The sequence below is a fragment of the Cynoglossus semilaevis genome, chromosome 3, assembly GCF_000523025.1.
Source record: "Cynoglossus semilaevis isolate Cse_v1.0 chromosome 3, Cse_v1.0, whole genome shotgun sequence".
NCBI lineage: Eukaryota > Metazoa > Chordata > Actinopteri > Pleuronectiformes > Cynoglossidae > Cynoglossus > Cynoglossus semilaevis.
The window spans coordinates 11,865,204-11,887,955 of record NC_024309.1 but is presented as its reverse complement, the minus strand read 5'-3'; the positions used below and the strand labels follow the sequence as shown (position 1 = coordinate 11,887,955).

Below are 22,752 nucleotides of genomic sequence, written 5' to 3'. Positions count from 1 at the left end.
ACTGTAACACATCAGCACACAGTGGTGACAACAAACTGGCAGTTTGACATCAATGCAGTGAAACACAGTGGTTTAAACTACTGTTAATGCAGGCAGCTCTCAAACTATGGATCGTGTACTACTGGTGGTACTTCGGCTGCTTCTAGTGATACACAGGAGGTGTAAAATATGGCTACATACATATATACGACACAGGAGGTGTAAAATATAAATACATACTTATATATATATATATATAACTGTATATATATTAACAGTATGGAAATACTGATGGAAAAACTGCTGGGCAAGCAGTGCGGAGGAAAACACTTCTGTGATATATACATATATATATATATTTACACACATATACATGTTGTGTATATGAGTGTGTGTCATGTCAGGGTAGAGAGACATGAAGATCCTCTCATCAAAGCTGTCACAGCTCCTCTCTCTCTCTCTCTCTCTGCTACAGTACATTAGCCCAGAGTGGAGCCTGGTGGGGACACACTTCATAATCATCACACAGATAAGGCTGTCAATTAGAATATTCATGAGGCTGTGTGTATTTTAGATCAGTCTCTCCCTCCTCTCTCTCTCTCTCTCTGGTGATGAGTCACTGCCACAGGACAAAAATAATAACCTCAGCGTGACCCCCCCCTCCGTCCTACAACAGCGCCCCCACTCCACCCCCCACAGTATTTAACATTTGACACGGGTCTGGACAGTCATTTTTCCACTATTTCTTTGTCATCCAAAAACAACTTCTTTTTTTTTCTGCATCATTTTGAAACGATATTTTTAGAAAACCATCACCAGTGGGAGCATTTTCATTTCGTACTGGCAGCATTTCTCTTTTTTTTTTTTTTTTTTTTTTTTACAAATTTTCCCCCCCCCCTGAAATCAACCCTTTCCAAAACTTTTTTTTAANNATAATTGACTTGTTGGTTTTATGTAAATTTCATTATAAACTCTAGTTTAATCCATGTGTTGGTGGAACAACAAAGCTCCACCTCTGTAGGTCAGCTGCAATAATGAGTTCAATGATTCAGGTTTGTGTCGAGTGTTGAGGCCTACGAGGAAAACCGTCTTTTATTTATTCTCATATTCACTCTATGAAGAGATGATAACGAGATTATTCAGAAACAACATCTTTATAATTTGGCACGGTTGGTTTAATCTGCATATACTGTATGTCAGAAACACTGTAAACATAGTGCAGTAGTGAAGGCTTTGGCAGAAACAGAGATGGAACTGCTGGTAAAAAAATACTGGAAAATGTCATTTTAATTAAAAGATATAAAGGATTTATTTCCTCCACGTTATAAGTCCATAAATACAGAGAATTAATTAAAATCTGTTTTTAAACCGGGTTAAAAAAACGATTTAATTAATTATTATTTTGACTTCTTCATTTTCTGATTCTTTTTTTTTTTTGGCTAACCTTTTGCTACTGTGTCCTGCTGCCAACATTGAACAACTTTTTATTTGTTAAATTAGCTTTCAGCTATTTCTGATTCGAGGTTTGAATATTACACTTTTTTACATAATTTTTAGGTTAATTATTTTTGTCATTAGTTGTTTATTCCTTCAATATTGATTGAAGTCTTGGTCCTATGTAATTATTTGTGATATTTCCTATTAAATTTGAAGCTATTTTTGTGTAAAATTTAATAATTCTATTGATGCAGTAAAACTACTTTTGTTGTACTTTAATTCCCAACCATTTAGGTATGGTTCAGCTAACCCTTATATTGAAGCAGTCAATTTGGTAACGTTCAAGTAAAAAACATGTTGTTTCCAAAATGTTTTTATTTATAGTTTCTGTAATAATCATGGAGACTAGATTGACTCTGTTTAACCACTGATTTCTGTTTATTTTGTCTATTTCTTGGCCAACATTTAGCTACGTTTAAGCTAACCTTTAGCTGCTGGTAACTACGCATTATTTTGTTTTTTTGTCAAAGCATGGAATGTTTTACAAACAGTCTGTCTGAAACTGTGTTTTGCATCTGAAACAGCAGTATGTACAGTATGCAGTACATGAAAGTGTCACAGTAAGTGCTGCAGCAGTGCAGGGTTTTCTCTGGGTTTAATATTTAATTTGATCAATTTGGCTGCTATAACGTGGAGGAAAAGAAAACAGTCTTTAATGGAATTTTTTTTTGTTTTTTTTTTTTTTTTGCGTCTCACCATAATTAAAATAATGTCAGAAAATGACAGAGAATCTCCTCTGGAGGTGATGAGTGGCTCCTGCGTCACATGAGCTGCGACACAGTCGGGGTCTTAAGTGATTCCATTCATTTCCGTCTCCTCTTTTACATTTAAAAGCTTTGCACTTTTCTACTTCAGGCTTAAAAAGGGGCTTTTAGGAGAAGGCCACAATTAGCAGTCTGAATTCACACACACACACACTCACACACACACAAACACGCACACGACTGGTAGATTTTACATCAAATGAAAACAGACATCTGTTTTGTTTTGTTTTTTTGCTGTCCTCTGTGATTCATCTTCTGGAAATGTTAAGAAAACACTTTTTCGCAAGCGTGACATCCAGGAACTACACTCTGCTGCACAATGTTTGATTAGGAAAACTCCAGAAACAAATCTGGACTAACACTCAAAACAAACTTAAAGCAACAACGTTCACCGCAGCAGCTGCTGTTGTGTGACAGAAATGATGGGATGTAATGGCAAAAATCTACAGCGTATATCTACGATCTACCGCCCTGTCACGTTGTGTAAACATTGTCCAGCTTTTCCAAGAAGATAATTAGCGACAGGATTTATTTGTCCAGCGGCAGAAGGTAATGGCTTTGACCCTCTTCTGTTGAATGGAGCCATAATGTGATTTTCACTGATTAGAGGAGGAGAACGAGGAGAATGGGAAATAAGGAGGGGACGAAATGTGGATACAGGACTCCATTAGTACCAACAACACCGTGTTAGTTTTGTTTTGTTTTGTTTTTTTCTAAAAATATAGAAATAATTCCATTCAAAAAAGTGCATTGTTGCATGTTGTGACGTGGACAGTTGTAGAGATATAGTAACCAGGAATATCCTACTTCATGTAAAGAATGTAAACAATAGTATTTCTCCCAAAGTATTTTAAGTTTAGTTATGTATTTATCAACATGGCAACAATGTGCTAATTAAATATAGCAATAACTATGTTGGTTTATGAGGTTTCTTTGAAGATGAGGACATACAGTAGCTGTATATATTATGCGTATAGCTCCATCTGCAGGGGAGAAGGAGATCTACATGCTCTATGTTTACAAACAATGTCCCAATGGTGGCATTGCTTCAAGTGGCTTCACGTGGTTCTATGGTTAAGATATTTTCTTTAAAAACAATATTTTTAAAAATCATGCTGTCCCTTCACTGGAAGGTGGTGTCAGAATAGAGCTGCACTGCTGTTGTAAATTTAAAATGTGCTTTTTTTAATGTATTTTCTGCAGTATATGTCTTAAGGCTTCTATCACTGCATATTTTCTGGACAATGTTTCACTTCTTTCTTGGTGCGTACATACCAAAGTCCACCAGTTTGACGCCCCCTTGTGTCGTCAGCAGGATGTTGTTGCCTTTGATGTCTCGGTGGATGGTGTTGTTGGTGTGCAGGTGTTGGAGGCCCTGCAGAGAAGACGAGAAGAAAACACTTATATTTTCATCCAAACACCTGCATGCAGTGGAAGTTTTTACTCAGGAGGAGGTTGTTTCCTCCACTCCCTCCTCTTCCTCCTCCTCCTCCACTACAGTATCTTACCATAAGGGCCTCGTGCAGGATGTAGCCAATGATGCTTTCGTCCATCCTGTCCCCTCTCCTCAGCATGCCTTTGGCCAGATCTGTCACCGAGCCTCCGTTGCAGAGCTGCAACAACAGCATCAAAGACGAGGAGGACGAGAGAACATTAGCATTAGTCAGCACTTACACCTCTCCCAACACAATATGGCCGCTCCCCGTCTCCGAACATCTGGGACATCTGAAATATGCATAGGCGCTTCAGGAGGCGAACAAAAAAAAAAAAAAGAAAAACTTTTTGATGGTGAGATTACAAAAGGACGCTCAGCATAATTCTGCCAGATCTGCAGCGGCTTATCTTTCTCCAGCAGCTTAGTGGGAGGTGGGAGTCGTGTCCAAAGAGAGAATGGGAGTCAGTAAAGAGGATTTAATCTGAGCTGTGATGACGAAGGAGGGTAAATATTTAAGACGCACAATACATCGTTAAACTAAGTTCGGCCTGTTACGATTCCGCACAAAGCCAAAGTAAAGACTCCAGGAATAACTCTACCGTCCTGGTCTTTGTCTCCAGTCCTTTTCTGATCGTTATGTTTAGAGAATTTCTTCCCTTTGTCCACGCAACGACAAATTATTATTTCTTTGGGTACAGCCAGTGCTGTGTCTGAGGACATAACATTTTTAAATATTCTAAAGTCTCACAAAACATCATGACAACATACGTCTGTTTTACCTGTATAACTATACAAACTGCCTGAACCAACGTTTAAAAAAAAAACACAAAATCCCAGCCCGGTCCAGGAAGTGTTCAGTGATGTTCTTTAAGAGGCTTTCAAAACTGGAACTGACTTCAAGATAAATACGCAAGTATATTTTGACTGTGACCTACTTTCTGAAAACTATTTGGAGAATTTTCTTTGATATTTATACATAGTAGTTGTGTGTATGTTTTTCTTTTTGTTGCTTTTTTTCTGTCGTCTGCTGCATTTAGACTGGGACTCTATCGGCAACAGCAATCCCGTCTGGAAAATTACAGAAAATTACCCCTAGAAGGTTTCCAAGGCAACCAGCATAACCCATAATTTGGGCCCGTCTTTCTTTAGAAGATGCCAGAGCTGTACAAAGGGGGGAATAAAGGGGGAAGGGGTGAGCATTAAGGTATTGCTCGCGGTGAAAAAAAAAGGCTGAACATGAAATTGTACATTTCTGCATGAGTGCAGTTGGTAAACACTGTGTGTGGTAAAAGACGGGATCGACACACACTTGGTCTGCAGTGATGACAACATTATAGCATTTCTTCGTCTTCGTTTTCACTGCAGCTGAAGATGTTTGCTGCCAGGCAGGGATTTTCCATTTCTGGTTTTCAGTCTTTATGTGTTCTATAATTAAACTAATTCACTTCTCTGATAGACTCGAAGCCTAATCAGTGTGTGTGTGTGTGTGTGTGTGTGTGTCAGTCCCCTGCAGCGACTGTACTGATGTCAATGTGCAGCGTGAATCTGAAAAGGTCACAAATACATCATTTCTGCAACACAGTATTGACACAACTGGTAATTCTCCATGCACATTCACGCAGACAAATTGAATAAATGGAGTGAAGTTGTTGCTGCGCAGTATTCTTTTCACCAACGTGGTTTTACAGCTGCTACTGTAGAGTAACTTTGCTGTTATTTTACTGTATATTAAATGTAGCTGAATGTGCTCTGCGGGCAGGAAATGCTGACTGGTGCGAAGAGCCACATTGTCAAACAGATGATATTTGTGCTGAAATGACCAAACTCTTTACTCTACACGCAGCTTGTCTGCTTGATAAAGTCCATCTGTGATGCCGAAGATAAACCACAGGAAGCTGTTAACGCTATAAAACAGAGCAAATGTAAACGCTGTATAATTGTTATCTTTTTAACTGTTTCCAAACTGGAGCCAGGATTTTTTTTTATTATTATTTATCCTTCTGGAATTAGCCTCTCAGCTGTTCTTGTTATTGCTACTTTTCTATTATATTAAGTATTTTTAAGGATATTTAGCAATTTCTAGATGTTTTGCCCATGTTTTTTGTTTGCTTTTATGGAGTTTATTTATGTTTAGTAAACTTTGCCAACAACAATGTAACTGTAGTCTGTAGTTCTAAATCCTCTTTGCTCTTTTTTTTTTTTTTTTGAAAGTTCTTAAATCTTTCAACATTTTCCGACCTCGTCTTAGACTTGTCTGGTTGAAAGCCATTCATTTTCTTTCACGCAAGAAATATTTCCAGTTCCAAGGTTTGCAATGACATTTGAGCCCCGTGAGCCGGTGCCAGACGGAGACGTTCAGTTTGTCCTTCCATGCATGAGATGCTGCGGAGTCCAACAAGTCTCTGACCTTGAACAAGCAGCGGCAGTACACTGGTATCTGTATCGTGTCTCTTTATCAGTCTACCTGTCCATCAGGAGCTCACAGAACTGCTGCTGCTGCAGGATGCTGTAGCTGCTGCACGGGGACGTTAATCACTTCTGCTTCTCTGCCGCTGCCTGACAAAGTGCAGTAAAGCGGAGAAAAACGCCGAGCTGAGTCTGACGTCAGCTGCCACCATAACGCCTGTCATGGCTGAATTTAACATGGCAGAAACGTATTAATAAGAGTTGATGTGTCCCAGATTAAGCTGAGCTAAATGTTAGCACTCCTAGCGCCACCATTGCAGCAGAGTTTTCCACCGTGCTGCTCGACCTACGCATTAATCTTACAAACTGTGATAGCATCTCCACAGAGTAGACACAAGACAATAAAATTTAGGTTCATTTGTCTGAGATTCAGATCAGAGATATTGATTACAAAGGTTTTATCGCAACACATCACCGAAGCTAAGACATTTGTTCAGGAAATGTTAAAAACACAGCTCCATATAACTGTCCTCCTCCTGGACACATACGTCTTTGAAATGGAATGCTGTCTGGGGGTAACGGATGGATGGAATGTTTCTGGTTATTTATTTTTTAAATTTTGGGCAGTTTCTATGCACAGCAAGCAGAAACTAACCAAGAGTTTTTCAATAAAGAAGTCTTCATCCAAGACCAAGAGAAAGCCTAAAATAAAAAAAGAGGTGCAAACATTTGGTTTCTCTGAGAATAGAACCCAGGACTCTCTGCTTTCTGCTTCCAAGCCTGGCGTGCTAACCGCTAAACTATGGAACCGACTAAAAGAACTCTCCATCCCTAGGTGGGCTCAAACAGCCAAATGCGCTAACCAATTGCGCCACAGAGACTGTATCAGTCTACTTAGTCATTGACAAAGAGTAATCTGAATACATTGGACAGTTACTGGCATAACAAATGAGGTCAGGTGTTGGATCAGTCATGTAAATGAAAGCAGTCGATCAAAGACGTGGGAAAGACGTGGATGAAACAGAATTAAAGATGAAACAAACGGGTGGGTTAGCCATGGGGAAAAAAACTAAAACTTCCTGTTTACAATACACAGGTACTGATTTACAAACCGTTCCCTATAAAAAAAAATCTCACATTTTTTGCTAATAATAATCATGTCTGCGTTAAGTATTACATATTTGTAAAACTTAGGATTAGCATAAATAAATACTGTCTATTTTAAATGCTCACAAAGCACCTAACCAGTGTGTGTGTGTGTGTGTGTGAGAGAGAGAGAGAGTGTGTGTGTGTGTCTCAGTGACACAGAATGGAGCGTCTCCAGAGAGAAGCACTCTCATTGTTACTGTGGCCTTATCACTTACACAGCCATAATGGCCGAGGTGTCTGCTTTCGGCCGCTGTTTATTGAAAAGCCTGAACAAGGAAAAACCATTTTAAGCCCCATTGTGAATTAATGACTGGCAGAGGTCAGGATTGGACTGGACATGGTCAGGAGAGAGTGCCCGTCAAAGAGTCCGTGTGATGACAAAGACAGAGGACGAACTGTTCACAGTCAGGTGGTTTTAAACATGTCTGACTGCAGAGGAAACGATGGGAGCGAGCGCCGTATCACTTGTAATTAACTACAAACAAAAGTATCTAAGTAAGTCATATTTGCAGCCAACTGGCAAACTTAAAGAGTATGGAAAGTCGAAAGTCAGTGATATATTTACAGTCCTCGGAAAAAGTTAGTTTAAAGATGCCTTTTTGATGCATCACTGTTTTAAGTTCAGACTCGGGGTATTTTTGACCTGTATTCAACGTGGGTTCTTTTTCTTTATGGCCCAGTAGTTCTGCGCCCCATACTTTTGGACCCACTGGCTTAAGACAAGCTGACTGAATGTAGTTTTGTTCCGTTTGCTTTTTCTTTATTTGGTCCTATGTCTTATTTTTAAAAAGAAAGTTGTTTCCAGTAACAGTGGAGTTTAGGCTCAAACAAATGTGTGTTCTATCTAACACTAGGAGGCAGTCACTCTTCAACTTCACATAATAGATAATGAGATTCATCTCTGATTGGATGAGGCCGACTCTCCGGATGGAACATGGAAGCTACACAAATGAAATGTGCATCTAAATCAGGTTTTCATTCCCAATTAGAGAGGGGGAAAAAAACGTCCTTCCATCATCTTCTATCTTTGAAGTATTTTTGAGCTGAATTAGAGCCTCATTCATGCTCCTCTCTGCCCACATCCGCTCTCGTGGACGAGCGATGCGACGACATAGGAAAAGCCAAAAGCTCGCCAATGAGTCGAGTGAGGGTCCTAACAAAGTAAAGGGAGGCAATTTGTGTGGATTCAGTTCATAATGAGAGGTCGCTGGCAGAAAAAAGCCTCCTCTCAGCAGAAGTAAAGGAGGGAAAATTGCAGTTTTAGAGAAGGAGGGGCAGTTTCCATGGTGAATGACCACATCACGCACAGCCTTCCTGGCTTTTCACAGCCAGAACCTGCATCTACTTCAGAGCACACACACACACACACACACTTCAATCCACATACACATTCAGACACTGCTGGGCACTGATTTCAGACTCAGGAGTAAACACCTGCTCTCAAAAGCTGGTTGCATCCTTTTGCAAGGGAAATTGAAAATGCAAAACTCAAACAAGTAAAAGAGGAACAGACATTCAATCTTTGTATTATTTAATTCAAAAACCTGTTCTGTCCAAAGTCACTTTTGACTGTGTGACTTGTGAAAAACGTGTTTTAGCCTTGCATGACTTAAGTTCAGAAATATTTTTGGCTAATTTGAAGCATATTTTAGGAGATTTTGCAAGGTATACTTGGCTAACTTCATCACCATTTTCTAAGCTAACTTTAGTTATTTTTAAGTGTGATTTTTTAAATAATTTTTATTGTTTAAACTGTAGTAACAAGACTATAATGATTAAAGAAAAATCTTTCTTTTTTTCTGTCTGTTGAACTGGACTGTTGAGCACCTCCGACTGTACATGAAATCTGAGCAAAGTCCCTTCACAAAGTTCAGGTCAGTGATGAAAAGTGAAGGGAAACCAAAGCTGCAGAGGCGAAAACTATCTACTGGGTTTGCATAACACTGCAGCTGTTGATGTAAAGTCCACTAAAGCTTGGATTACAACCATTATGGACACCACGTCCTGACACTGCTGTACCTCAGAACGAAAAGAAAACTACAGGAGCAAACTACTAAAAGGTTAGGCTAACGCACGCAGTCAAATATAATTAAAAATAATCCCAGAAATAACTATAAATCAGTCAATATAACAAAAATATTTTTTGTTTATCTCTTAAGTTGCTCAACATCAACTTTTTATCTGAGAAAAAGAAACTTCTACACACTATGACTCATCACCTCCTGCAGTAAATCCAACAGTTGGTGGTGCAGTCAACCAAGAATCACCTGAAAAAGTCAGATCCTGACTGAGGAGCCAAAACACCAACGCTGTCACTTCCTGTTTAATCAAAGCTCCACAGGTTTTCTTTTGGTTTTTATCGCACGTCTCCAGGTTTTTAAAGTCTTCAGTTCTTAAAAAACAAAACCCCACGCAATTACATCACAGTCTGCACCGTGTCAAACTCTACAAACACTCCATCACCTGAGTTTGACCTCAATTACATGTTTGTTTTGGACTTGACATTTTACAAAAAGGACTGCGACAGGAAATGAAATAGTACAGATAAGGAAGTGGGGAGAGAAAACAGTCGCAGCAACATCAGTGTTTTTACACAAAGTTTTGACTTTACTTCCATTCACTTATGAGTTCCATCTGATGCTGATTGTGCCGTCAGTCAAAGATCCAGACCATGTCCACATGTTTTTAGGGCTGAAGGTGAAGCAGACTCAAAGTTCTCTGCCACTATTTTATTCTGTACTTTTGTCTACTAATCTAATTGTTCATGCGGTCTTGACCATTGTTTCCCAAAGAGTGGGTTGCGACCCTCAGGTGGGTCACAAGAGGGTTTTATTTGGGTCGTCTCGCATCATGTTTCCCAGGAACTTACGAATAATATCTATTGACTTGCAAACATTTTATCTTAGCATAGTCTAAGCTGACCTTTGACTTCTGGCACATCTTTGCGGCTAACTGTCCTGCGAACAAATCCCTCAGATGGCCTCTAGGTGAACACCCTCACTTCTCACAGTGGCTTAAAGTGTAACATAATCCTCAACCTGATTGGTTTAGTCTCCGTATAGACCAGACATGGTTACATGATGTACAACTGCACCTTCAGTCTGCGCGTAAACAGTCAGCTAGAGCTGAGCTAGCTTACAGGTTAAGTTTGCTTTTGGTCAACTATGACAAAAAACAAAAATGGAGAATGTTTTCTTTCTATAGCTTTGCTTTTTCAGGACTAACAGGTGACCAACTTTTAAACCCAGAAGACCAAGCATCTCACCTCCAGAACGAGCCACAGTTGATCTCCACATTTAACATCCTTCTTGTAGTACATCCCGTAGAACTTGACAACATTGGAGTGGTCCGAGAGAGCTTTGAGGATGTTGTACTCGGCCTCAATTTCCTCATCGATGTCCTGAAAAACAAGAGTTCTTTGATTTATAAAAACATCTCTATCATGTGCATATATATTTATATATAGTATGGTAAAAAAAATAAAATAACCCTACACATAAAACTACACTTTTTGAAATGTTCCTCTACACCTGAATGTTTCCTGTACACAGTACTGAGAGGTTTGATACCCCACACTACCATGAATAAATGAATAAAGCTATGGCTAGTAAACAGTTAGCATTCGTTAGCTGAGTGTAAAACAAAGATGACTTTCCATTTATGGGGTTTTTACGCTAGGCTAAGCTAACAACAGAACTGAAAATAAAGTAAAAACTTTTCATGAAAAAGTGAATATAAATGTATAGGTGAGCCATGGCTTTGTTCTACTTTTTATTGATGCTACATTTTATGACGTGGAGCCTATCATTTTCAGTGTAGGCGAAGAAGAGCCAGTCCTGTTTTAATTACAGTAATTAGATGAAAACCTTTCACTGTATGCTCTATGAATGTTTACAGAATATCATGAGTCTGTGAGATCTATTGTTGTCTTGCAATGACATTTTTTAGATAAATGTTGCAATTTATTTTGTTTGTTTTTTATCTAATAGAAATTCATGAAACCGTCACCTCGGAAAAATAATGGAAATGATTTTCACAAATAACAACAACTGAAGACTTTGAACCTTACATGAATTGGGTCCAGTATCTTCACAGCTGCTTTGCTCCCATCAATATTATTCAGCACCTTGTAGACTTTTCCGTACGTCCCTTTCCCTATGGTTTCGATTATTTCCCAGGTGTCAGTGGGGTCTGGGAAGCTGTCAAAGACAATGGATTTCCCTGATTGTGGAAACATCTTCATGAGAGATCTCCTGGAGAAGAAAGAAATAAAAAACAACAACAAGCACAATAAGAATAAGTGTGGAAGAGGTAAATCAGGTTAGCACAGCTAGAATGTATGGTTTTAAATCAATTATTTAAAAGAAAATAAGTTTATTTTGAAAGGGTATTTTCTTTGTTTTACAAGAATTAAAAATGTAAAAAAGATTAGAGTCTCAGACTATACTGGAATGTTCTAAATACTATTCAAAACATCGGTATTATGAACACACAGACCTTTGAATATCCTGAATTTAACTTTGGCTCTGTTTTTCAAAGTAAAAGCACACAAAGCACACTCATCAAAGCTGCAACAATATACAAAACAAAAGAACAAACTTACATATTTTTCAAAACTAAACAAAGGCCATTCTCTTAAAATGCATTAGTCCATTTGGGTGTAAAAGGTGAGGCATGGCAGCAGCAGCATGTAGGTAGACTGCCCTGCTCAGGCCAAGAGTGTGACCCAGAGAGGAGGAGGAGACAGAGCAGTGGGAGGAGCTAACGGGCTAATCTCACAAGTTATTCCTCAGCTCTGAGGCTGCCAATGGAGCCATCTCTACGTGGTTGGAGATACAGTGGGATTAGTGGGAATTAGCCTCTGCAGCTACGTGACCTTTTGCCCACATAGAAGTCAATTCATACACAGAAAATGTAGCACTTGGAATAATAATAATATTTAAAAAATATTAAAATAATTTGTCAAATAATAACAGTTTTGACTTCATTTGACTAATATTCAAAATTGGAGGATTTCTCTCTTGTATTTTCTAATCTTACACATTTTCTCTACTACTGTTTATGTTTTGTGTCATGTTTACACAAGTGAAAGTTGTTCAATCTGATCTCCATAAAATAAAAATATTCCATTTTAGTTTTTTTGATTGATTGAACTATCCTCATAATTATTTTAATAAAAGCAGCTGGAGGAGGTTTTACAGTGAAAAGTCAACACACACACAGACTGCACACATTATTTCCCGCTGATGCCGTGATGCATTTACTGTTCATGCGGAGATATTGAATTCCTTTACATGCACACGTGTGGAGACGGTTGTGTCTAATGCACAGCTCCTCACTAACCCACAGACGTCTTTAATAAAACATCAGCAGCTCCGTATTTGACAACACTGACTCACTGTGACACACGAGACGACAGGGTGAAACCTAAGGACCAGCACTGGACACCTTCAAAAAGGGACACACACACACAAGCTCAGACCCCTCAGGATACACCGATTGCATGTGTGTGTGTAGAGTTAACTAACCTTGTGTGTCCTAAAGCATTGGCTTCCTGTCACTATTTGTTAGCTGCAGACGGTTGGAGCCTCAACCACAGTCTTTATAACAGTGAACTCTATTGTCAAATGAACACATGCAGCTCAACTGTAGTTTTGTAGAGGGAGAAATGCCGGCAAGTGCTGATAAACGAGAGCTCTGGGGATAAATATTCAACTCAGACGTGTGAGCGTTTCCAGGAAATGTTCGTTTGGCAGAAACCAGTAAACTGAGCAGGATTAAACCTGCGTTGGTTAAGGTTTCGACTCTGGGTTGGCACAAAAAGACCTCAAGTCCACGAGCCAAAGGTATCAGGACACAGAGGAGTCAAAAAGCACAAGACTTTCACCAAAACCCAACAAACACAGAGAGGTAAGCAGTCACACTAAACCACAGATCGGTTCTAGTTCTGGTGACGCTTTAAAAAGTAGAAACAAATGTAGACAAAAGGTGATGAGTACAGCTTCAGTGCTAGCTTAACCGTTAACACCAAAGGCTAGCTCAGAACTAATACATACTTTGTAATTTAAACCTAAAAAAAAAACAAAAATCTTCCAGTTTTAAATGTTGCCAGGTTTGAGATTAATTTGTTCTCATTTAAACTTTTAAAGGTTGCCAGGTTTGAGATTAATTTGTTCTTAATCTTGAGTTATATTTGAAAAAGGCATTATGGGATTTTTTAAATTTTATTTAGCATTTTCTACCTTTAGGTTACAATGAATGATTTTGTTTCTGTTTGATTTCTGACACATGTTGTGATACTTTTCACTATACCTTCATGTATAATTGGACGAGACTTTAGCTGTTAGCTTTAGCTTTTACCCTACTCTTATTGTAGCTGCTAGATGCTATTATTTTAGCTAGTTTCTTTGCTATCCTTTTTTATTTATATGCTATCCTTAGTTATTTTGTAATTATGTAATAATGACGTAACATAAAAGTGCATACACATAAAAATAAAAGGCATAGAAAATCTATGGTTTTTATATACATTTAAAAAAAAACTCACAGTAGAAATTTTAAACAACTTTTTAAATACAGATACAGTGTTCTACCCCTGACCTTTACATGGCTGCTGATCGATGTAAACAGATACAGTGTACATTATCAGATTAGCATGTACATTGACACACTGAGACACACACAGAGGTAAACAAACTGCTGCAGTCAGAGCCACTCTCAGACTTTGTGCACATTAGAAAACCAAATGAAGTATCGTGACTCGTGTTTTGAAAGGCAAATAGTTCCAAACATCACGGTACTCACGCTTTTCTCCTGTGCATTTACATGCTGGCTTTCAGCTGTGAGTGATGGCACTGACAGTGCAAGTTGTTCCACTGCCGTGTATTGTGTATCAGAAGTTAGAATGGAACTCTATCTACTGAAGTTATTATGGGGCTCATCAGTTTAAGTAATTAGTTTGAACATGAGGATGAGTTCTGTGGCTGGCCCGCGGCCGAGGAGACTGATAGTGTCATAAATTAGCCTGAGAGGACGAGCTAACAGGAGCAGCAGGAGCAGTGAGGAGCAAGTCAGGTGGAACAGGCCATGACTGCATGGGAGCATCGTTTAGCAGTGTCCCATTACAGAGGCTGGGCCGCTGCTGCTGCTGCTGCTGCTGCTACTGCTGCCGCTGCTGCTGCTACTGCTGCTACTGCTGCCACCGCCAATGTCAGATCATCAGATGGTGCATTTTTGAGTATATTCAAATTATTGTTAATGTTTTCCATAAATGATAGATCAGGGGTTCTCTAGTGACTTTATTTTATTTGTATACAACTTTGTTTAAGGAGACAGAAGTAGAACAGCTGAACTTGAGATAAAATAAATATGAAAAATGAAAAAAATAATAATTTTGTTTTTATATCTTTTTGTTTCTGTAAAAAATGTAAAAATACCTATTTTTGAAATTTATATTCTATTTCATATATACCTCTATATTTATACCTACCCATACATATATTTGTATATATATGTATGTACGGTTTGATGGATGCGTTTGCAGCAACTGTTGGAGCCATTCATGTTTCTAATGACTTCTATAATAATTAAAACAAATCGAGTGAAATGGAAAATTAAAAGGGAGAAACTTCTTGGTGGAGCGTGTTTAAAATTATCCTTTTTTTCCCCCTCAAATGCTCGTTACCGCTGATTTGACCTGCCTCCGTGTACGTATGTTTGTTTGCATTAATAACACCTCGGATTTGAAAGAACACTCACAGCTCTTTAAAACTTTACATAATTACATCCCTTTAGCGAGCGGCAGCAGAAAAGTGAGATTTCATGCCGCTCCAACTTACTCTGTAAATTATTGATTCCGCTCAAACTGTCACAAACTAATTGCTCCGGCAGAGAAGCTATTAACGTGCGGCGGAGACAAGCAGATGGCTCAGTGATTGTTTAGCTGCAAACACTCACAGTCGTCTATCCATCAGACTGCTGCTATAAACATCACACTCCAAAGTTGTTCCATCAGTGAATCTCACTAATTATTATTGATACACGTCTATTTGGAACACACTAGGAAAGAAAAAAAGATGGAAAATGGTTTTAAAATAAAGACCACAGACACAAGGTCACAACACCAAGGGACACATGTTAGCTTACCATCTTTGGTGGCTATTTTTGGGGAATAATATTCTGTGCTTAAAAGACATTAATTTGGGTTTGACCTTATTTATTTATGTTAAACCAATTTTAGTTCATATTTTTATTTTATTTCCAGGCTTTTGAGCTTTCGATTTACAGCTAAATATTTAGATGTTCAAAAAAAGAGTCCTTGAAAAATGGAATTTCAATGGTTTCTTACATTTCAGTGCAACTCAGTTAAATATAGTTCATTCAGTGCCATAGAAACCTCACCATCCAATCAGGCCACTGATCCACCTTTACATCAACGGTAAATCTGGATCTTAGTGACATCACTGTCTAGACCAGTCCAGTGAACCATGCTGCTGTCATCAATGGCGATGACCCTCCACCCTCACCCCAACACTCCCACCACCTACTCACCCTCTTTATGGTTTTTTCACATCCACATCCTCCAGGCCTGCACCACTGCTGCAAACCAACCTCATTTCCTGCTCCATCGCTTTACAAATGAAGCCTAGGAAAATCCAAGGAGCGACTCCCAAGCATGCAGAGACACTGAGGGCCCTAATGGCCGTGTGATTAAAGTGGGCAAAGGTCCAGACACACGATTCCAAAGCCTTTATAGAACAGTGTAAAGACAAGATGAGTGATGGCTCACAGAAGATGGCCATGAATCAGGGCTGGACAGATAGTGTCTAACCTGGAAACCTGTTCACATGAAGGAGAGTTCATCTGTGAGTCGAAATATCAAATATAATAATGTTACACCGTATCTGATCAGGGATGCAAATAGTAAGTTGAGGGAGTACAACATATGTTTGCAAATACATTTTTTACTGTTTATATTTGTAGACATTTTTTTATGCAAACACGTGAATGCTGGGTGTCGTATATTTTCATGTCAAGAGTAATAGTTCCACAGTAGAACATTCTAATAATAATAATAAATCTTTCTACTAGCTGACCTCTCCCCAACATTCTAATAATAATAACAAATCTTTCTACTAGCTGACCTCTCCCCCCAACTTGTTCTGTTATGAGGTTCTAAAGGCAGCTCTGCATCACTTCAGTTGCATTACTGCCCCCTACTGGATCCGTCTCCACAAGCAAACTTTCCGACTTTGTCAGTTAAAGCCCAGGCCCTACAGTTTTTTAACTGAACTATTTTATTTTTGCATCCTAAAACACAAAACAAACAAAGCTGCTTTCAATGTCCTGCTGCATTTCCAGTTAACATTAAATATAAATCAAACGCAGTAATTTATTGGGTGCTATTCCAAAACTATTTTTAAGCATTAATCTATCCACACAGAAGTTTAAAAAATAACGAGTTGTTATACCAGCTTTTTAGCTGCCTCCTTTTTTTCTGAGCTGAATTTTCTTCTGCTGCTTCATTTGTGAACAACAGGAAAAAAACAGCATAAAGTCTGCAGAGTAATTACATTGTTAAAAAATGAAGTGGTACTAGAAAGACAAGCAGCTCATTTAGCTTTAGCCGCTGAGAACATCCATTAGGCATTTCTATTACAAAACATGTCTTAACGACATAAACTAAGACCATTTTCTCCACTGAGACACAAATAACCAACAACCTGAACAAACCAATATATATATATATATATATAGAAACATATATATATATATATATATATGTTTCTATATATATATATATATATATATAGACACATATATATATACATATATATACACACATATATATATATATATAAACATATATATATATATATATATAGACACATATATATATACATATATATATATATAAACATATATATATATATATATATAGAAACATATATATATATATATATATAGAAACATATATATATATATATATATATTTACACAAGCCTAATTCACCCAGCTCAGAAATAATATAAAAACAAAGAGAAATACCATAACGTAGACAGGACTATGATACCAAACAGAGAAACATTGTCATGACCTACATTTCAAAGTGTGCGCTCGGGTAAATTAGAGCTTCATGGATGTATCTAGGAAGCAATGATAAGCTAATAATCTACCGCACAATCCCAATACCTCTTTAATGGACTGGTGATGTGCTGGTAAACACCACAGCTGTGAAAGTCACGGCCCAGCGGTCAGACACAATGGCGTCCACTCATTCATGGCAGCAGCTCCAGGCCTGTCAGACATTCACACCACGTACCTCCACGGCCACAATGGCCTCATCAGCAGCGTGATTCAATCAGTCTTCATAGACTGTGCCGCGTCCACAGGCAGCGACAATCACAGCCCCGTCTCCTCCGATGTCCTTGAAATGAGCCCTGATTTAGGTCTGATTGTGTCCAACCTCCTGCCAGTATTTTTAATATTCTACTCAAGTAGTATTACATGATTGATGCAGTGGACAGAGGTGGACGTTGTTTTGAGCGGTTGTGGTGGAAATATGTGGGCGTGCGAAAGGAAAACAATGATTTCATTCTCAGATCCTCCAACCATTTACATTAATGAGAAATGTTTTTAAAAAAAGTTGTTTCCAGAGTAAAGTGACATATAAATTCAATTAACCTGGTGACTGCAGAAGAAGAAAACGGCAGCACGATTTCAGTGCAGTGTCAGAAAGGATGGGAGGCAGATATCGATTCCCACACAAAGATTGAAAAAGCGAACAAATCAATTCCTCCATCAATCTATCCATCAATCTTCTTAGAATGTTGCTTAACCTTTTTGTTCCTATTCTCCGCTAGTGCATCAGCCAAAAAATGAGTAAGTCAATAAGGATATTTCTGACATTGGAGAAGTCGTTACACCAATAATCCTAAAGTGATAAATTTTAATTAGCCTCTTGATCAGAACATTTAATTTCATTTACAAAAAGTAATTCACGTAGAATTAAAGGTGTGGTTAACATTCTAGAAACCAGATATTGGGCAGATATTATATTATATTATTATATATATCTGTGTTTACATGCTGTTTGGGTAAATAAATCTAGAAACGTCGAAAGGAAATGGCAACGTGTGCTAAATATTAGCATAAAACAGCTTCAAATAAGCTCAAGGTTAGCTAAATATAAACTAAACCAGGCAGAATGTTGACGCCAGATATAACATGGATAGAAGTGAAAAACCTCTTCAGCTGATTCACCAGAGAAGCTTCTGGAACAGTTAAATGTCCTACTCCACCATGAACGACTCACAGCTTAAAAAAGAAAAAAAAACTGCCGGTGTTTTAAAAGCAGTGTTTTTCATGTCACGACTACAAACAGTGGAGTGCGTGACATAATACCGTGTCTCTGTGTGTGTGAGTGTGTGACTCATCGTTAAAGCAGAGTTTGTCCTTCTTACTGCAGCACAGTTGGGTAACGGAGTGGATCTCATCTGTATTCAAGTCCCTGAATCTTTGGTTTATTCCTGTTTCTCGTGACGTCACCGTCACTGGTGAAAGTGATATTTTTGTTGCATATTAATATGTTTTCTGCTGTACTTTTGCCAAACTTTTTTTTTGCATTCACATTTGACTTAAATCTGCCTGCAGCACTGCACTGGACTGAAAACTAAAGTATAGCTAGTTAACTTTTATTTCCATAAACGGCCAACATTTGGCAAAGAGATCAGCGAAACCATCAGAAACCAAAAGAAACAGAAATAAGAAATAAGTCAACAATAGAGAATAGCTAATATTAATATTAACTAATATTTAGCTAAAAAAATATCCATACCATAATAATGACATAATGTAAACCAAGATTTAATCCAGTTCAGACTTTGGCCAAAATAGTTAAATGTTTGTCAAAGAATAAGATAGCTAACAAATAGCTATGAAAAAAAAATCTAAAAAAAAAAAAAAACATAAATCATAACAATGAGATAAGTTAAGAAAATGCACCTTGGTGGCTAAAAGTTAGCAAAATAAACATTAGCTCAGAAATAGCTTTTTGAAAATCAGGTAGCATATGTTGTTTTTAATGCATTCTTTAAAAAACAAAAACACTACGAGTCATTAGATTAGATAATGAACAGACACTATTTCTCTGTGAAACAATAGAACAATGGAGGAAAAACCAGCAGTGTGTGATTAACAGCTGTTAAAATCAGAGGTCAAACAGAAGAAACACACACTCATCACACTGAAAAAACCACACCAGGACGTGGACTCCACCAGAGATCTGATCGGGAACACCAGGCAGTGTGGGCTGGGTGTTAAACAGTGTACGATCCACTGACATTCTGGGTGGTGAGTCTAACTGTTGTTGTGAATTTTCACCTTTTTTTAAAAAAAACCACACTGTGACGTCAGGCAGCTCCTGCGTCACTGGACCAACATCCAACAGAATGTGAGGGTGGGATCGGGGGTCCTACTGCCTGTCAACTTACGTTTCTTTCTACGTCACACACCAGTCTGTCCTCTGTGTCCAACTGATGCACAGACAGAAATCCCTAGTTTGCTGCAGGCACCAGTGGAGACAAAGAAGTTTGATATCGAGTCTGAGCATCTGGACACCGTCCGAGAACATGAAGTGTCCGAATCTCTTCATCTGCTGCTGCTTCTAAATTTTATAAGAATTTAAGAGCCCACAAACTTAGTTTAGATTTTTTTTTTAAAAATTAGCCATTAGTTAATTAAAATCTCTAATCTATAAAGTCTCAATAGTGCCCCCCACAGGCAGCTCTGAAATCCACATTTGTTAGACATATTGTCTTCTATTTTAATATTTCTTATGAGTAATTCTGTGCAAGATTGAATAAAATATTTAAGACTATTATATTTATAGTGTCTTAAATATGCACAGCACCACATAGAGGAAGCAGGAAGTACTACAATAACTGTCTTCAAACTTATAATCTAGGCATTGATTATCAATTATTAGAAGAAAAAAAAGTTCTGACAACACAACTAGCAACACAACCCTCAGTCGAGCCTCGCTGACAACCTGTAAGGCAGAGATCCTCAACATGGGGTCTGAGGCCTCTGGAGGGGAGATAGGTGTATTCGAGGGCAGGGGGTCGTGAAAATATTTGATAGACTAGGATTCTGGTTAGAAAACACATCAAAGAAACCAGTTAATTTCTTCAAGGCCTATGAACCAATGATAGAAAGCAGCAGACAACACTGACTTAAAACAAATTATACAGGCAACGGGAAACTTCATGGAACAAATGGCGTCAAAAAGCAAAAAAAAAATAAAAATCACAAAACCAACAATGAACAATAAAAATATACAATATACAAAGGTAACAATGAAAAATAAAAATATACAATATACAAAGGTAAGTCCTTTACTGCCACAGCACCACATAGTGGCGATGGGCAGTCCAGCCAACCTTTTCCTTTTCGATTTTATTCATGAAACATCCCCAACCACTTTCACTGCCAACAACTGTGTGATGTATAGAACGTTCACCGGTTCAGATACTATAAAAACAACCCTTCAGGCCCTGGATGCCTACATCCATTTATCATGCTGCACTCCTTCATCTCCCATGAGACACCACTGTCAGTCTGAGGACACCTGAGGGGGAACCGACCCCAAAACACTCACCGCCTCCGACCCTGAAAATAGAGGTCGTACTGTATATACACGACTTCTTTTACATATTTTTACATCCCTGGCCTTGATTTCGCCCGTGCTTCGTAGCATTCCAAACTTTTGGCACGGCATAGGTAACGTGTGGAGTGCAGCCATCTTCCACAACATCACGACAAATCATAATCCTGCAGACGTGGTGTTCACGCTCCACCACCAGAGGCCGGTGGCTACATCAGAGCAGGCACAGTGAGGGGTATTTGCAGGATTTACCCCAGAATACATTAAAAAAAAAATCTGCCTCCACCTCTTCTGGGCTTTACACATGCAAGGCTATTACCCATCAGCCCCAGGTAAGTTGTTATCAGTGGCAGCCAGACGGAGAGCAGAGCAGCAGTATCTGCAGACTTGTTGATGGAGTGTAGCTGTGGTTGTGAAGAGGGTCTTAGCGGCCAGATTAGCATCTTTGACTTTTTTTTCTCTTTATTGTCATTGTCAGGGGCAATCTGGTGATGCTGATGTGGGCTGCTTGCTGCCGACTGCTCCAAGAGCGGTGTGTCCTAACATGTTGTACCATTTATTCCTTGTGTGTGTTTTATTCTGCGTCTGTTAAGGTTATCATGAAATTCACCTGACACTAGAGCAGAGGTTTGTGGATGTCCAGCCGCCAGATTGGTTGTGATCAAGGTTTTATTGAAATAATTGTTGTTCTCTGCCGTTTATGTGACAGTAGAACAGAACAGTAGTGTGTTGTAGAAATTACAACAGTGGCCCCTAGTGTCCTAAGATGACGAACAGCTCCATGTTTGTTACAGACAAGCAGAAAGTGCAGGAAGATTTAAAAAAAACACACATTAGATACAGAACAGTTACTGGTGCCAAGTCTACAGCCCCCACCTCAAATCTACCACAGGGGAGAAATGTCCTAAATGACCAACCTGACCCACTTTTTTAAAGATGGCGCAGGGTTGCATTCACTGCTGCTCACACTAACCATAACTATTTCATATATTTGCCAAATCTCAATCCTTACCTTTTTAATCAGAACAACAAACTAAATGTTGAACCTTAAAACATCCTCTCAGTCAGCCAACAACCAGCAATGCCCCCTCTAGGACAAAAATGTCCCCACAACAACAGAATCTCCATCTCTGTTATGACTCACTGATTCAGGGTTCACACAGACAATTATTTGATTTAAAAATAGTTTCATCTGCCAACTACATTTCACAGGGACATTTTAAGTTGATGTTTAAACCCACTGTCCAAAAATAAACTTTATAATAAACTTTTCTTCACCAATGCTGAGACCTCAGGCCACAAGTTTGACAAAACAACAACCAAAAGCTAGCTCCTTGGTCTGTAAACATTTACAATTCACTTAGAAAACGTCCTTATTAAGATTCAGCTGCTGTTTTAAAATACAAACAACACTCACCACAACAGGATTACAGTAAAAAATATGTGTTCTTGCTTGTTGTTAACACAGCTGAAATATATTTCAAACTTTTTTAGCAGCAATGTTGTTCTGGTATTTCTAGAGTTAGCGGTTAGCTTCTCCCAAAACAATGTAAGACTGTAGAAAGTTAACAAAAACTAAACAAAACAAAACAAAACAAACAAACAATCCTAAGTTTCTGATCCAGACCAAATTTAAAATAATTCAGCTAGTACTTTTATTAGTGTTTACTCACCTGAAAGTTTGAAATGTTGAGGGAGGGCTGGGCCCTCCATGAACTGCAGGTCCTCTCTATTGAGGCGGCCATTTTGGATCACCATGTCTTTACAGAGGCCCACAGGAGACAAACTAAATAACTTTAGCCTTTGAATGGTAGCTGTTTGGTAGTGTAGTTCTCCTTGACCTACATTAAGAAAAACGT

At 38.5% G+C, this 22,752-nt stretch overlaps 1 protein-coding gene across 5 annotated transcripts in view; it reads right to left on the bottom strand.

Moving 5' to 3' along the window:
- Window positions 1-22,699, bottom strand: part of myo3a (myosin IIIA) — a 46,757-nt gene extending 24,058 nt beyond the window's left edge. For all 5 annotated transcript variants that reach the window (XM_017031801.2, XM_025054508.1, XM_025054509.1 and 2 more), the window contains exons 1-5: window positions 22,567-22,699; window positions 11,300-11,483; window positions 10,496-10,630; window positions 3,749-3,853; window positions 3,516-3,615 (exon numbers count right to left, since the gene is read on the bottom strand). In XM_017031801.2, coding sequence (XP_016887290.1) covers window positions 3,516-3,615; window positions 3,749-3,853; window positions 10,496-10,630; window positions 11,300-11,473 — 514 coding nt within the window. In that variant the 5' untranslated portion in view covers window positions 11,474-11,483; window positions 22,567-22,699. The remainder of the gene's footprint in view (window positions 1-3,515; window positions 3,616-3,748; window positions 3,854-10,495; window positions 10,631-11,299; window positions 11,484-22,566) is intronic.
- Window positions 22,700-22,752: the final 53 nt, after the last annotated feature.